At 44.8% G+C, this 15117-nt stretch overlaps 1 protein-coding gene across 1 annotated transcript; it reads left to right on the forward strand.

The window, feature by feature from the left end:
- The first annotated feature begins 453 nt into the window (after window positions 1-453).
- LOC132833719 (F-box only protein 6-like) lies at window positions 454-13668 on the forward strand. The gene is made up of 5 exons (XM_060852228.1): window positions 454-694; window positions 6123-6249; window positions 6896-6991; window positions 13172-13304; window positions 13599-13668. The coding sequence occupies exons 1-5, from the start codon at window positions 454-456 to the stop codon at window positions 13638-13640; spliced, it is 639 nt and encodes a 212-aa protein (XP_060708211.1). The 3' UTR covers window positions 13641-13668.
- Window positions 13669-15117: the final 1449 nt, after the last annotated feature.

Raw genomic sequence — 15117 nt, forward strand, 5'->3', positions numbered from 1 at the left:
TGGGGAGAGGGGTTGAGGGATGAGGACTTTAAAATCTTGCAAGATTTGGTTAGGATAGGAACAGAACAAAAATGTTCCCAGAACTGACTGGGGGGCATGAATGTAGGTTGCCACTAACTAAATCAAACAGTAAATTTGGGAGAAACTTTGTTAGCCCTACAACGAACTAGGAACTGCATGGAGAGTAGTTGAGACAATTCACATAGATGCCTTTAAAGCACACCTGTAAACATATAAATGAGAAAGAAATTGAATGATATGAGTTAGGATTGAAAGAATGGGCTGAATGGGCTATTTCTGTTTGAGTTTCTGCATATTTTTCTTCGCAAACGTGCTAAGCCAGTTCTGCTTCTGTCTTTTGCTCCAATTTTATTGAAATCTGAATCCATTCCTCTGAGCTTTCTTTTCCCCCCAGTTGAAACAGAATCTCTGCTGGAGGTCAGGTTTGGAAAGATGGCCAACATAGAGGCTTTACCCGAGCAGGTGCTGCTCAAAGTTCTCTCCTACATCCCGGCAGGAGAGTTAGTTTTGACCTGTAGACTGGTCTGCCACCACTGGAAGAAGCTTGTGGATGGGCGAAACGTAAAAGTTCAACACAAAAGGTCACTGAGGCTGAAGAAAAAGGAAGACCAGTGTGCAGTTTATTTTTGCACGTCCTCAATAAAGAATCTAATCAAGAACCCATGTGGAGAAGGTTTGTCCCAGAAATATATGGTAACGTAGATTAAGCTGAAGAATATTTGTGTTCTCCTGAAGTGTGTGTGTGTTGTTTAGGCATTGGTCTATGATGGATGGCACGGTGGCTCAGTGGTTAGCTCTGCTGCCTCACAGTGCCCGGGTCCCAGGTTCAATTCCAGCCTCAGGTGACTGTCTGTGTGGAGTTTAAACATTCTCCCTGTGTCTGTGTGGGTTTGCTCCGGTTTCCTCCTACAGTCCAAAGATGTGCCGGTCAGGTGGATTGGCCATGCTAAATTGTGCCAGGATGTGTAAACTAGGTGGACTAGCCATCTTTATCAAAGGCACAAGAATGTCATTAGGTGAATTGGCCATGCTAAATTACCCGCAGTGTATTAGTCAGAGGGAAATGGGTCTGGGTGGGTTGCTCTTTGAAGGGTCGGCCTGGACTGGTTGGGCCGAAGGGCCTGATTCCATGCTGTAGGGAATCGAATCAAAGCAAGGAACCCATGGAGACATTAGGGGCAGGACAGAGGCCATTCAGCCCCTTGAGCCTGTGGTTGATCTGCAACTCAAGATTAGATTAGATTATTTACAGTGTGGAAGCAGGCCCTTCGGCCCAAAGGTCCACACTGACCCGCCGAAGAATAACCCACCCAGACCCATTCCCCTGACTAATGCACCTAACACTATGGGCAATTTAGCATGGCCAATTCACCTAACAACGTTCTTGTGCCTTAGATAAAGATTGTTTAAATCTTTTGATTTTTTTGGTTTTCTTTTCCTTAAGAGAAAGAAGGAAGCATATGTCAGGTACAGACAGGATAGAGCGAGTGAATCCTTAGAAGAGTATAAAGGTAGTAGGAGTATACTTAAGAGGGAAGTCAGGAGGGCAAAAAGGGGACATGGGATAGTTTTGGCAAATAGAATTAAGGAGAATCCAAATAGTTTTTACAAATACATTAATGGGAAAAGGATAACTAGGGAGAGAATAGGGCCCCTCAAAGATCAGCAAGGCGGCCTTTGTGTGGAGCCGCAGAAAATGGGGGAGATACAAAATGAATATTTTGCATCAGTATTCATGGTAAAAAAGGATATAGAAGATATAGACTGTAGGGAAATAGATGGTGACATCTTGCAAAGTGTCCAGATTACAGAGGAGGAAGTGCTAGAGGTCTTGAAATGCATGAAGGTGGATAAATCCCCAGGACCAGATCAGATTTACCCTAGAACTCTGTGGGAAGATAGAGAAGTGATTGCTGGGCCTCTTGCTGAGATATTTGTATCATCTATAGTCATAGGTAAGGTGCTGGAAGACTGGAGGTTGGATAATGTGGTGCTACTGTTTAAGAAGGGTGGTAAGGACAAGCCAGGGAACTATAGACCAGTGAGCCTGACATTGGTGGTGGGCAAGTTTTTTTTTAGATTAGATTACTTACAGTGTGGAAACAGGCCCTTCGGCCCAACAAGTTCACACCGACCCGCCGAAGCGCAACCCACCCATACCCCCACATTCACCCCTTACCTAACACTACGGGCAATTTAGCATGGCCAATTCACCTGACCCGCACATCTTTGGACTGTGGGAGGAAACCGGAGCACCCAGAGGAAACCCACGCAGACACGGGGAGAACGTGCAAACTCCACACAGTCAGTCGCCTGAGTCGGGAATTGAACCCGGGTCTCTGGCGCTGTGAGGCAGCAGTGCTAACCACTGTGCCACCGTGCCGCCGTGGAGAGAATCCTGAGGGACAGGATATACATGTATTTGGAAAGGCAAGGACTGGTTAGGGATAGTCAAAATGGCTTTGTGTGTGGGAAATCATGTCTCACAAACTTGATTGAGTTTTTTGAAGATGTAACAAAGAGGATTGATGAGGGCAGAGTGGTAGATGTGATCTATATGGACTTCAGTAAGGCGTTCAACAAGGTTCCCCCATGGGAAACTGGTTAGCAAGGTTAGATCTCATGGAGTTCCAGGAAAACTAGCCATTTGGATACAGAACTAGCTCAAAGGTAGAAGACAGAGAGTGTTGGTGGAGGGTTGTTTTTCAGACTAGAGGCCTGTGACCATTGGAGTGCCACAAGGATCGGTGCTGGGTCCACTACTTTTCGTCATTTATATAAATGATTTGGATGCGCCATAAGAGGTATAGTTAGCGAGTTTGCAGAGGACACCAAAATTGGAAGTGTAGTGAACAGTGATGAAGGTTACCTCAGATGACAACAGGATCTGGACCAAATGGACCAATAGGCTGAGAAGTGGCAGATGAAGTTTAATTCAGATAAATGCAAAGTGCTGCATTTTGGGAAAGAAAATCTTAGCAGGACTTATAAACGTAATGGTAAGGTCCTAGGGAGTGTTGCTGAAGAAAAAGACCTTGGAGTGCAGGTTCATAGCTCCTTGAAAGTGGAGTCGCAGGTAGATAGGATAGTGAAGAAGGCGTTTGGTGTGCTTTCCTTTATTGGTCAGAGTATTGAGTACAGGAGTTGGGAGGTCATGTTGCGGCTGTACAGGATATTGGTGAAGCCACTGTTGGAATATTCCGTGCAATTCTGGTCTCCTTCCTATTGGAAAGATGTTGTGAAACTTGAAAGGGTTAAGAAAAGCTTTAGAAGGATGTTGCCAGGGTTGGAGGATTTGAGCTGTAGGGAGAGGCTGAACAGGCTGGGACTGTTTTCCCTGGAGCATCAGAGGCTGAGGGGTGACCTTATAGAGGTTTACAAAATTATGAGGGACATGGAAAGGGTAAATAGGCAAAGTCTTTTCTCAAGGGTTGAGGAGCCCAGAAATAGAGGGTAGTACATGTATGGATTGAACTGCCAGAGGAAGTGGTGGAGGCTGGTACAATTGCAACATTTAAGAGGCATTTGGATGGGTATATGAATAGGAAGGGTTTGGAGGGATATGAGATGGGTGCTGGCAGGTGGGATAGATTGGGTTGGGATATCTGGTCAGCATGGATGGGTTGGACGGAAGGGTCTGTACCAATGCAGTACATCTCTATGATTCTATGATTCTCAAATACCAAGTAAGTCTTTTCATTGAAAACTCCATTTTTAAAAATGTATTCTTTCATAGGATATGGACATCGCTGGCAAGACCAGCATTCATAATCTATTCTTTATTGAGGGGCTTGCTCCACCTTTAAGAGTCACATTACTCGAGCCCACATGTAGGCCAGACCAACTAAGGATGGCTGATTTCCTTCCCTCACGGACATTAGCAAGCAATTATAGTCTCAGTAAAATGAGCATTAATCTATCAACTCAAACTTCACTGTGATGGGAAATGAACCCATGTCTGGAGAACATTTACCTGGCCTGCATATAGTAATCCAATGACATTACCACCACACAACTCACCTTCAATTACTATAGCAACTCCAGCCATTTTGAGAATCCACATGACTCTGCGTGAAAAAAGGTCTTTCTTGATTTCTCTGTTAAACACTTTGCCTCTGTTTTTGAGGTTAATTCTTTTACTCTCCATTTCCTCAGTAGAGGAAGTCGAACATCAGCCTTACTGAATCCTTTGGTCGTTTTAACGCCTCACTCAAATCAATCCTAGATTGTTCCCTTCCTATCCATCCTATTCAGCAAATGGGTGAGACCAAGAAATGACCATCAACGTGGATGAAGAATTTTACAAAGCCCATGCAGCTAAGTACTTTTGAGGTGTAATCTGGGAAACAATGGTGATCAAATTGTGCAAAGACAGCAATGGGGGACCTTACCAGGGAATCTGTTTTAAAGATGGTGATTGAGGAATTAATATTCATCAGGAATCCAGGAACTATATTGTCTGCTCCTCGCTGTCAGGTTTGAAGGTTGGGGGTCAGCATATAGAGTCCATTGGGTGACATTCCCACCATCTTATTGCCTCCCTCTGAGCGATATGAAATTTTACGGGGGATGGGGTGACCTATTTACCCTGAGGACTATCAGTTTCCTTAACGCTCACCAAATGGCCTTACCTTCCTGGAGTTTTACCCAACTTGGGGAAGGAGCCCACACTTTGGCTCATATCAGGCAAGCTGGGAAGGTCTTCCTTTTGGAGGAGCTGATGCTCCTCAGAATGGCCACTGCCCAAAGATGACCCCCACAACCCCCTAACTATTCCCGCTTCCCCCCAATTCCCATCATCTTGAACCCAGCTCCAAATCCTCTGAGCTACACTAACCTGCAATTCCAATAATGGCCATTGCTTCCAATTGGCGCTGTTGACAGTGCAGAACTGCTGGCCATGTAATTGGTCAGGAATTATCTTGGGCAGAATTTCCAGCTGAGACTGAAACCATTAACACTGCTCCCCGAGTTAACTTGATGCAGGTTAGTAACTGCTGCCCCTAACGGGCTGGCTGTGCTGAAATCAGACCATGTGATGATAGAGCTTCCAGTAACCTGCCCCTCCACACACCACTGTAGTCCCCGGGCAACATCTCTGACTCGAGTTTGCTGCAGTGCTCCAGCAAGGCTCAGTGAAGCTGGAACAGCAGAATCACATTTTCCGCTTGGGGACCCTGCAATCTTGAGGACTCATTATTGAGTTCAGTAACGTTAAGCACCATCTTCCATGTCCTTTACCCACCCCCACACCTCAGCCCTTGCCATTACATAGGGTGCTTCCTGATGAAGGGCTTATGCTCGAAACGTCGAATTCTCTATTCCTGAGATGCTGCCTAACCTGCTGTGCTTTAACCAGCAACACATTTGCAGCTGTGATCTCCAGCATCTGCAGACCTCATTTTTTACTTGCTGTTAGCACGGCTGACCCATTTTCACCCACTTAGAGTCTCCATTATTAGCTTTTCTTTCTCCCTGGCTCCCCATTATCCTCCAACTTGGCACCGCCCTCATGAACTGTCCTACCTGCCCATCTTCTCTCCCACCTATCCTTTCTTGCCTCTACTCTGTCATCATCACCCCTCACCTATTGCCTTCCCAGCTAACTTGCCCCAGCCCCACACCTCCCCCCCCCCCCCCCCTCCCATTTATCTCTCAGCTCCCTTGGGCCTCCCCCACATTCTTGATGAAGCGTTTAAGCTCAAAACATCGACTCTCCTGCTCCGCGGATACTGCCTGACCTGCTGTGCTTTTGCAGCACCACACTCTTTGACTCTGATCTCCAGTATCTGGAGTCCTCACTTTCTCCTCACTATTACCCATCCCATGTATAGTGTTCTGTCTCTCTGGGCTCCATTTCCTCCTATCGCTTACCCCTTTGTTCTCAGCCCCTACCTTCAGCATTTGTTCCACCTTTTCCTGAATGAATGTGAAGATTGGGTGGGCAAAAGATAAATCAACTGGGATGAAATGGAATTGGATAAGTCTACTGGGAAGGTGTAACCTCCTTAAAATATAAATGCTCATCAATGTCACAGGTTGCATTTAAAACTGTCCGATCAATGGTTGCAGTAACAATTCGCCATTTCCAATTTTGACAGAGGAATTTGCCTTCTGGGAACTCACCAGTAACGGCGGAGATAGATGGAAGGTGGAAGACCTTCCAGGACACTTCGGAAAGCCCTTTCCAAATCCAGAGATCCAGAAATATTTTGTCACCTCTTACGGGTAAGACGTGGGTCGCAGTCCCTCAACACCTTTTTGATTTATCCCGGCCTCCGGGACCAGCCCCAGCATTCCCTCTAATTTTCCGAATAGCTGCCTTGGCCCCTAAGATCGATCCGCGACAGTGAATCCTGGCAGCAGAACTCAAATCCTGCCGTGATTAGCGCGCTGACTCTGATTGGTGCGCACAGAATATCAGAGTTGCTGCACACTCATGGGGCTTTGTGGCTTACAAGGAATGCTGGGACATGAGCTCAATAGGCTGAATTGTCTCTCTGTGAGTTGTGAAATGTCATTGTGTTGGAACCCTCCAGGTCAGTAGAAAGGGAAGACTAGTACCAGAGGTGAGGCTGATGCTGGACTCAGCCATCCCCACTTGATCAGTGTCATTGGAACTGGAGTAGGCCAATCAGCCCCATCAAAACGTGCCTCGCTATTCAGTGCAATCATGGCTGATTGAACATTTCACCATTGGATTTGTGGTCTTTGCATGGCTCAATCAAACAGAACTGCATAGATGAAGCATGAAAGAGTTTGAGCTCGGTCTTTAGCAGGAGCAAGCAACTGTCTTGCTCACAGCCAAGTATGGAAGTTCTAGCAAAAGCTGTTGAGAACAGAGTTCACTTATTGCATTTTTCTCTCAATTAAGGTGGTGCGAAAAATCTCAACTGATTAACCTCATCTCGGAAGGATTTGAGGCAGAGATCCTGGATAACATCCAACCTCCTATCACAGTGCGGGACTGGTAAGTTGGGAAGTGTGCAGGGACTTCTTTCCTTTACCCCATACTCAGGCCGATGCCTGGGGTTCACCAATTACTGTGGTGGTCTCTCTCCAGCAGGCTGTGGGAACTTCAAAAACCTGGAATGCAACTAGGGCAACTCTGCTGGAGAGACAACCTGAACCGAACTCACTGTTTATAGCCTGACCAGCCAGTCGGAACGTATCTCCGCACAGTAATCATGATTGCCACCAATGTCTGGGTCATTCCCTGTCTTGCTGGCTAGACAATGGCCACCTGGTACCTACCACTCGGGCTGTATCCCAAAGCGAGAGAAAAACAGAGATCAAACTGCTTATCCTGGCCAGCAATCCCCCTTGAGTGGGCAGATCAAATCGTCCAGATCACCCTTCGGTCCTTGACACTGAAATTATAGTCTGGGATCTGCGGTGAACTCAGCCAGAATTGGTGCACACAGACGGACTCAAATATGAGTTCAAAATTACCAGGGAACTTTACTACATAAAAAAATTCAACTTGCCCAGTCCGTACAATACTTCGATGAAACTTATACTCGATATTCTGATATAAAACATAAGAAAACTGGAATGGGTGCGACATAAATCTTTAACCTTACACAATTTACAGGGTACTCACACTTTAAGAATTACACAACCTCTCTCCCCACTAGGCCTAACCAAATACTCCAGAGTATGAGTGCCCCAGGCCTTACTGTCTCAGGGGGACTTGTTGCTTGTCCAGTGGGGCTCCCTCTCTGCCTCGGGGTGTTGTTGCAGAATTCCAAGTCCGGGGTCACAGACAGGGTCGATGTCTTCAGCCCCAAAGGGTTGGTGCCCAGAGACTCAGCAAACTCAGAGTGAGCAGAGTGAAAAGGAAAAGAGCCCCCGATAGCTGGCCCTGCTGCCCCCGCTGCCCCCTTTATCCATGTGATTCCAAAGGGCCAGCCGGTTCCACCCCTCATTTCACAAAGCATCTCCGGAGATTGCTGGGGCCGGATTAACCTGATCATTCGTGGAAACAAAAGGGTCGATACCATCCCAAATTAACTTCACTGAACTTTTGATGACTTCATGGAGCCTCCCAAACTGTTTTCAGATTAGAGTTAATCATTATCCCCTTAACTCAATAGGCTCCATTGTTCACAGTCTCGAGGTTCAGTACCATTTCTATGCCTGTTCCTTGATTCGATGTCTGGCATGCGTCGCTTTGTTGGTCGAGTTATCTCATACCTCTGAGGTTCTATGTCCCCAGAAGAAGGTGTGTCCTAATTCTAGCAGGCCTGCTGGGAAATCCTGCCTGCACAGAGGCCAGGTTGACCAGTTTTTCACAAAAGGCCATTTTCTTTCAGTCTTTCCTTTTAAAACTGGGGATTGCCCTGAAACTGCTGAAGCAGCACACTGTCTTTCAGTCAGTGAGGTAGCACAATACCCACCCCTTCAAAGTCTGAGTTGAATATTACTGGAAGTACTGTCTTCTGACACTTTGCAAAACTGTACTATAAGACTATAAGACATAGTCATAGAATCATAGAGATGTACAGCACAGAAACAGACCCTTCAGTCCAACTCGTCCATGCCAACCAGATATCCCAACCCAATCTAGTCGCACCTGCCAGCACCTGGCCCACATCCCTCCAAACCCTTCCTATTCATACACCCATCCAAATGCCTTTTAAATGTTGTAATTGTATTAGCCTCCAACACTTGCTCTGGAAGCTCATTCCATACACATACCACCCTCTGTGTGAAAAAGTTGCCTCTTAGGTTTCTTTGATATCTTTTCCCCCTCACCCTAAACCTATGCCCTCTAGTTCTGGAATCCTCCACCCCAGGGAAATTATTTTGTCTATTTATCCTATCCATGCCCCTCATGATTTTATAAACCTCTATAAGGTCACCCCTCAGCCTACGACGCTCCAGTGAAAACGGCCCCAGCCTATTCAACCTCCCCCTGTAGCCCAAATTCTCCAACCCTTGCAAAATCTTTTCTGAAATCTTTCAAGTTTCACATCTTTCTGATAGGAAGGAGACCAGAATTGCATGCAATATTCCAATAGTGGCCTAACCAATGTCCTGTACAGCCGCAACATGACCTCCCAACTCCTGTACTCAATACTCTGACCAATAAAGGAAGCATACCAAACACTTACTTCACTATCCTATCGACCTGCGACTCCACTTTGAAGGAGCTATAAACCTGCACTCCAAGGCCTCTTTGTTCAGCAACACTCCCTAGACCTTACCATTTAGTGTATAAGTCCTGATAAGATTTGCTTTTCCAAAATATGGAACCTCGCATTTATCTAAATTAAACTCCATCTGCCACTTCTCAGCCCATTGGCCAATCTGGTCAAGATCCTGTTGTAATCTGAGGAAACCTTCTTCGCTGTCCACTACACCTCCAATTTTGGTGTCATCTGCAAACTTACTAACTGTACCTCTTATGCTCACATCCAAATCATTTATATAAATGATGGAAAGTAGTGGACCCAGCACCGATCCACTCCAGTGGTCACAGGTCTCTAGTCTGAAAAACAACCCTCCACCACCACCACCCTCTTCCTTCTACTTTGGAGCTAGTTTTGTATCCAAATGACAAGTTCTCCCTTTATACCATGAGATCTAATCTTGCTCACCATTCTCCCATGGGGTACCTTGGTGAACGCCTTACTGAAGTCCATATAGTTCACGTCCAATGTTCTGCCCTCATCAATCCTCTTTGTCACTTCTTCAAAAAACTCAATCAAGTTTGTGAGACATGATTTCCCATGCACAAAGCCATGTTGGCTATTCCTAATCAGTCCTTGCCTTTTCAAATACATGTACATCCTGTCCCTCAGGAAACCCTCCAATAACTTGCCCACCTCCGAGGTCAGGCTCACTGGTCTATAGTTCCCTGGCTTGTCCTTACCACCTTTCTGAAACAGTGGCAGCATGTTAGCCAACCTCCAGTCTTCTGGCATCTCACCTGTGACTATCAATAATACAAATATCTCAGTAAGAGGCCCAGCAATCACTTCCCTATCTTCCCATAGAGTTCTAGGGTACACCTGACCAGGTCCTGGGGATTTATCCATGTTTATGCATTTCAAGACATCCAGCACTTCCTCCTCTGTAATATGGACATTTTTCAAGACGTTACCATCTATTTCCCTACATTCTGTATCTTCCATCTCCTTCTCCACAGTAAATACTGATTCAAAATACTCATTTAGTATCTCCCCATCTTCTGCAGCTCCACACAAAGACTGCCTTGCTGGAATTGAGGGGCCCTATTCTCTCCCTAGTTACCCTTTTGTCCTTAATGTATTTGTAAAAACCCTTTGGATTCTCCTTAATCTTATTTGCCAAAGCTATCTCATGTCCCCTTTTTGCCCTCCTGATTTCCCTCTTAAGTATACTCCTACTTCCTTTATACTCTTTGAAGGATTCACTCGATCTATCCTGTCTACACCTTACATATGCTTCCTTCTTTTTCTTAACCAAACCCTCAATTTCTTTAATCATCCAACATTCCCTATACCTACCAGCCTCCCCTTTCACCCTGACAGGAATATACTGTCTCTAGACTCTCGTTATCTCATTTCTGAAGGCTTCCCATTTTCCAGCCGTCCCTTCACCTGTGAACATCTGCCCCCAATCAGCTTTTGAAAGTTCTTGCCTAATACCGTCAAAATTGGCCTTTCTCCAATTTAGAACTTCAACTTTTAGATCTGGCCTATCCTTTTCCATCACTATTTTAAAACTAATAGAATTATGGTCGCTGGCCCCAAAGTGCTCCCCCACTGACACCTCAGTCACCTGCCCTGCCTTATTTCCCAACAGTAGGTCAAGTTTTGCACCTTCTCTTGTAGGTATATCCACATACTGAATCAGAAATTTTTCTTGTACCTTTAACAAATTCCTCTCTATCTAAACTCTTAACACTGTGGCAGTCCCAGTCGATGCTTGGAAAGTTAAAATCCCCTACCATAACCACCCTATTATTCTTACAGATAGCTGAGATCTCCTTACAAATTTGTATCTCAATTTCCCTCTGACTATTGGGGGGGTCTATAATACAATCCCAATAAAGTGATCATCCATTTTGTATTTCTTAGTTCCACTCAAATAATTTCCCTGGATGTATTTCTGGGAATATCCTCCCTCAGCATAGCTGTAATGCTATCCCTTATCAAAAACACCACTCCCCCTCCTCTCTTGTCTCCCTTTCTATCCTTCCTGTAGCAGTTGTATCCTGGAACATTAAGCTGCCACACCTGCCCATCCCTGAGCCATGTTTCCGTCATTGCTATGATATCCCAGTCCCATATTCCTAACCATGCCCTGAGTTCATCTGCTTTCCCTGTTAAGCCTCTTCCATTGAAATAAATGCAGTTTAATTTCAGTCCGACCTTGTTCTCTGCTTTGACCCTGCCTGCCCTGACTGTTTGACTCACCTTTGTTCACAACTGTACCCGTCTCAGGTTGATCTCTTTCCTCACTATCTCCCTGGGTCCCACTCCACCACCTTACTAGTTTAAATCCTCCCCAGCAGCTCTCGCAAATCTCCCGGCCAGTATATTTGTTCCCTTCGAATTTAGGTGCAGTATGTCCTTCTGGTACAGGTCACTTCTACCCCAAAAGAGCTTCCAATGATCCAAAAATGTGAATCCTTCTCCCATACAGCAGCTCCTCAGCCATGCATTCATCTGCTCTATTCTCCTATTCCTGCCTTCACTAGTTCATAGCACCGGGAGTAATCCAGATATTACTACTCTTGAGGACCTCCTTTTTAAATTCCTGCCTAACTCTCTGTAATGTCCCTTCGAATCTTAACCTTTTCCCTTCCGATGTCATTGGTTCCAATGTCTACAATGACCTCCTGTTGGCCCCTCTTCCCCTTGAGAACATTCAGCACCCTCTCTGAGACATCCTTGATCCTGGCACCAGGGCAGCAAGACCATTCTGATTTTTCGCTGCTGGCCACAGAAACATCTTTCTGTGCCTTAGACTAGAGAGTCCCCTCACAAAATTGATCTCTTGGAACCAGACGTATCCCTCTTTGCATTAGAGCCAGTCTCAATACCAGAAACTTGGCTGTTCGTGCTACATTCCCCAGAAAATCCATCACCCCCTACATTTTACAAAACAGTTTGAAATGAGGATAGCCACAGAAGACACTACCTGCCTACCTCTCTTACCTTTCCTGGAGTTAACCCATCTATGTGACTGTATATGCAACTTTTCCCCCTTCCTCTAACTGCCATCCATCACATCCCCTTGCTCTTGTAAATTCCTCATGGCCTCGAACAGTGTCTCCAACCGATCTATTCAATCTGATAGGATTCGCAACCAATGGCATTTATTGCCGATATAATCCTCAATAACACATAAACTTTCCCTAAACTCCCACATCCAACAAGAAGAGCATATCACTCTACTGAAGGCCATTTTTGCTTCTTTCAAACTACAGACCCAGAAAATAGCACTCTCTTATTCCTCTACAAAACACTGCTCCAGGTTAAATTAATGTTTATGGCTTATATTTCAAGTTTAATCAAGAGACATATTTCAGTAAAACATATAATCAAGAAATGCTCCATATATAATCATTTCACTGGGCATATCAGGAACCTTCAATATTTGTATGTCAGGTTGTTCTATGTTTTCAGCCGTGAATAAGCTGAGAAGGAAAAAAAGCATCGAGCAGGATTTCCTGAAATAGGTGCACATGTTCAAAGATGTGCAGGTTAGATGGATTAGCCACATTAAAATGCCTGTACTACCCAGGGATGTGCAGTCTCGATGGGTTAACCATGGGAAATGCAGGGTTAAAAGGATAGAGTGCAGTGAGGTCCAGGTGAAATCCTATTTGCAGGGTCGATTAAGACTGAATAGTATACTTCCATACTGTATGGATTCTCTGATTCTGTGTAAACATGATATCTGGATTTGATTGGGTTTTACTGTGATGCCTTCTGTGGTTGATTGACTTGACAACACATGCCATGCAGTGCAGGAGGGTGATAATGATATAGTGATGTCGTTAGACTAGTAAAGAACGGCCCAGGACAATGGGTTCACATCCCACTATAGTGGATGATGAAATCCAATGAGTACGCCATGCTGTCTCAATACTGATGTACTCGCTGAGAGGTGCCTGCTCTCATTTGCTTGCGATGATTATCCTCCTCCCCCTAAGGTACGCAGGGAGGCATGATTGTGGTTTTGAGTATGAACTACATGTTGAGCTCCTCTCTGAAGACATGAGCAAGATCCAGGAGTACAAGACTGACAAGAGTGGCCCCCAGTGGAATGATTCAAAATGGAGGGAGGTACGTGAAAAATGAGTAAATCCATCATTTACACATGACAAAAGTTATGGTTAAAGGGGAAGGGATGTTTATGGACAAGTACCTCTAGTTAGAAATATAATCTTCAACATCTCAGGTTTACAAAACTTTGACTGTTCTTGTTAGCAATGAATTACAGTGCCACACTACCCTTAATATTCCTGTTGCTTTGGGATGTGTACTATGTAAAAAGACGTTGTATAAAAACCAGCTGCTGTTGAATGTGACTATTCCCGCCTGATGGTTCAGTAATGAATTGCTTTGCTTTTTCTGCAGGTATCAAACACTTCCTCAAACTATGGGCCTGGTGTACGATAGGTAATGTTTACACATGGAGGAAAGGACTCGCAGTGGTGGGCGGGGTGGTACGGAGCCAGGGTCACCAATAGCAGCGTCACCATTGAGCAATAACCTTGCCCAAAAATCCACCTCCTGATGCTTTCAGAACTGACTTTGCAACAATTTTATTTGGCGTGGCATGAGCTGCATTCCTCAGCAGGTCCCAGTACAAATGTGTCATTGCACATGCCATTCTTTTAACACTGTTTATGCCAAACGAATAAATATCAAACATGGGCATAATTAACAGCTAGCAGAGGAGCTAAGCTGGGAGAATGCCCAAGAAAATCCCTCTCCTCTCCTGACTCCGCTCCCCTGGTAAATGAATACATATACTGCATTGAGTGCCAACTTGGAAAATAGCTGAGGCAAGCAGTTCATTTTATCTACCCGCACCCCGGTACGATGAATGCATGCACTGATGAAGAGTTTTTGCCTGAAATGTCGATGTTCCTGCTCCTTGGATGCTGCCTGACCTGCTGTGCTTTTCCAGCACCACTCTAATCTTGACTCTAATCTCCAGCATCTGCAGTACCCACTTTCACCACAATGAATGCATGCACTACACCACACTGCCTTGCCCTGTTTAGTCTAGCCCATTTGGACTGCCAGTACAAAACCAGGTGATAAATCCATGTGACGCAATCACAAACCAATAGCTGTGCAACTCAGAGTGTAACCATTCTGACATTTCTCTGCTGTCATCTCTCTCTGTGCTAATTTGAGGCGAACAGGATTGAGAAGGGCTTTTGCCCAAAACGTCGATTTCGCTGCTCATTGGATGCTGCCTGAACTGCTGTGCTCTTCCAGCACCACTGATCTAGAATCTGGTTTCCAGCCTCTGCAGTCATTGTTTTTACCCAGGATTGAAGATATCCTGAGCCAGTCTTGCTAGAGTTTACCAGAGAAAAAACGATCAATTTTCAAGCCAATCTATAATGTTCTTGAGTGATTGAGAAAATTAATTGGATTTGAAACACTATTATTGGCTTCACATGCTTTAAATTTACCAATGAACTTATTAAATCCGATTGGCAAATAATTATGATGTATATTAAATTTGATGGATAATTATTATTTAACAGCCCATTCTTGAAAGAAACATATTTCTTCCAACCTTGGATTCTGAACCATTCTCCTTGAAAACCTGGTGTTCTGCAGTGTCAGAGGGACTACAGGAAACACAGAGATTCCAGAGTAACAGGCCAGCTTGGATGTAACCGTTTGTGAAATCCTTGTATTGGCTGCAGGAAATAATTAAGCTTAATTGGCAAGGAATAGCAATAAACAATGCATTTTGGTAATTAATGAGATGCGTGGAAACAATAGGTCAAGATTTGGGGGTAAATGTCATTCACAGTAAATAGGAGCTACAATATTTGAAATGCATGCTTCCGTTTGTAAAGTGAATAAACGTAGTGTTTAACTAATTGTCCATATGGCGTGATGTGTTACA

Source organism: Hemiscyllium ocellatum, chromosome 37, assembly GCF_020745735.1.
Source record: "Hemiscyllium ocellatum isolate sHemOce1 chromosome 37, sHemOce1.pat.X.cur, whole genome shotgun sequence".
NCBI classification, from domain to species: domain Eukaryota; kingdom Metazoa; phylum Chordata; class Chondrichthyes; order Orectolobiformes; family Hemiscylliidae; genus Hemiscyllium; species Hemiscyllium ocellatum.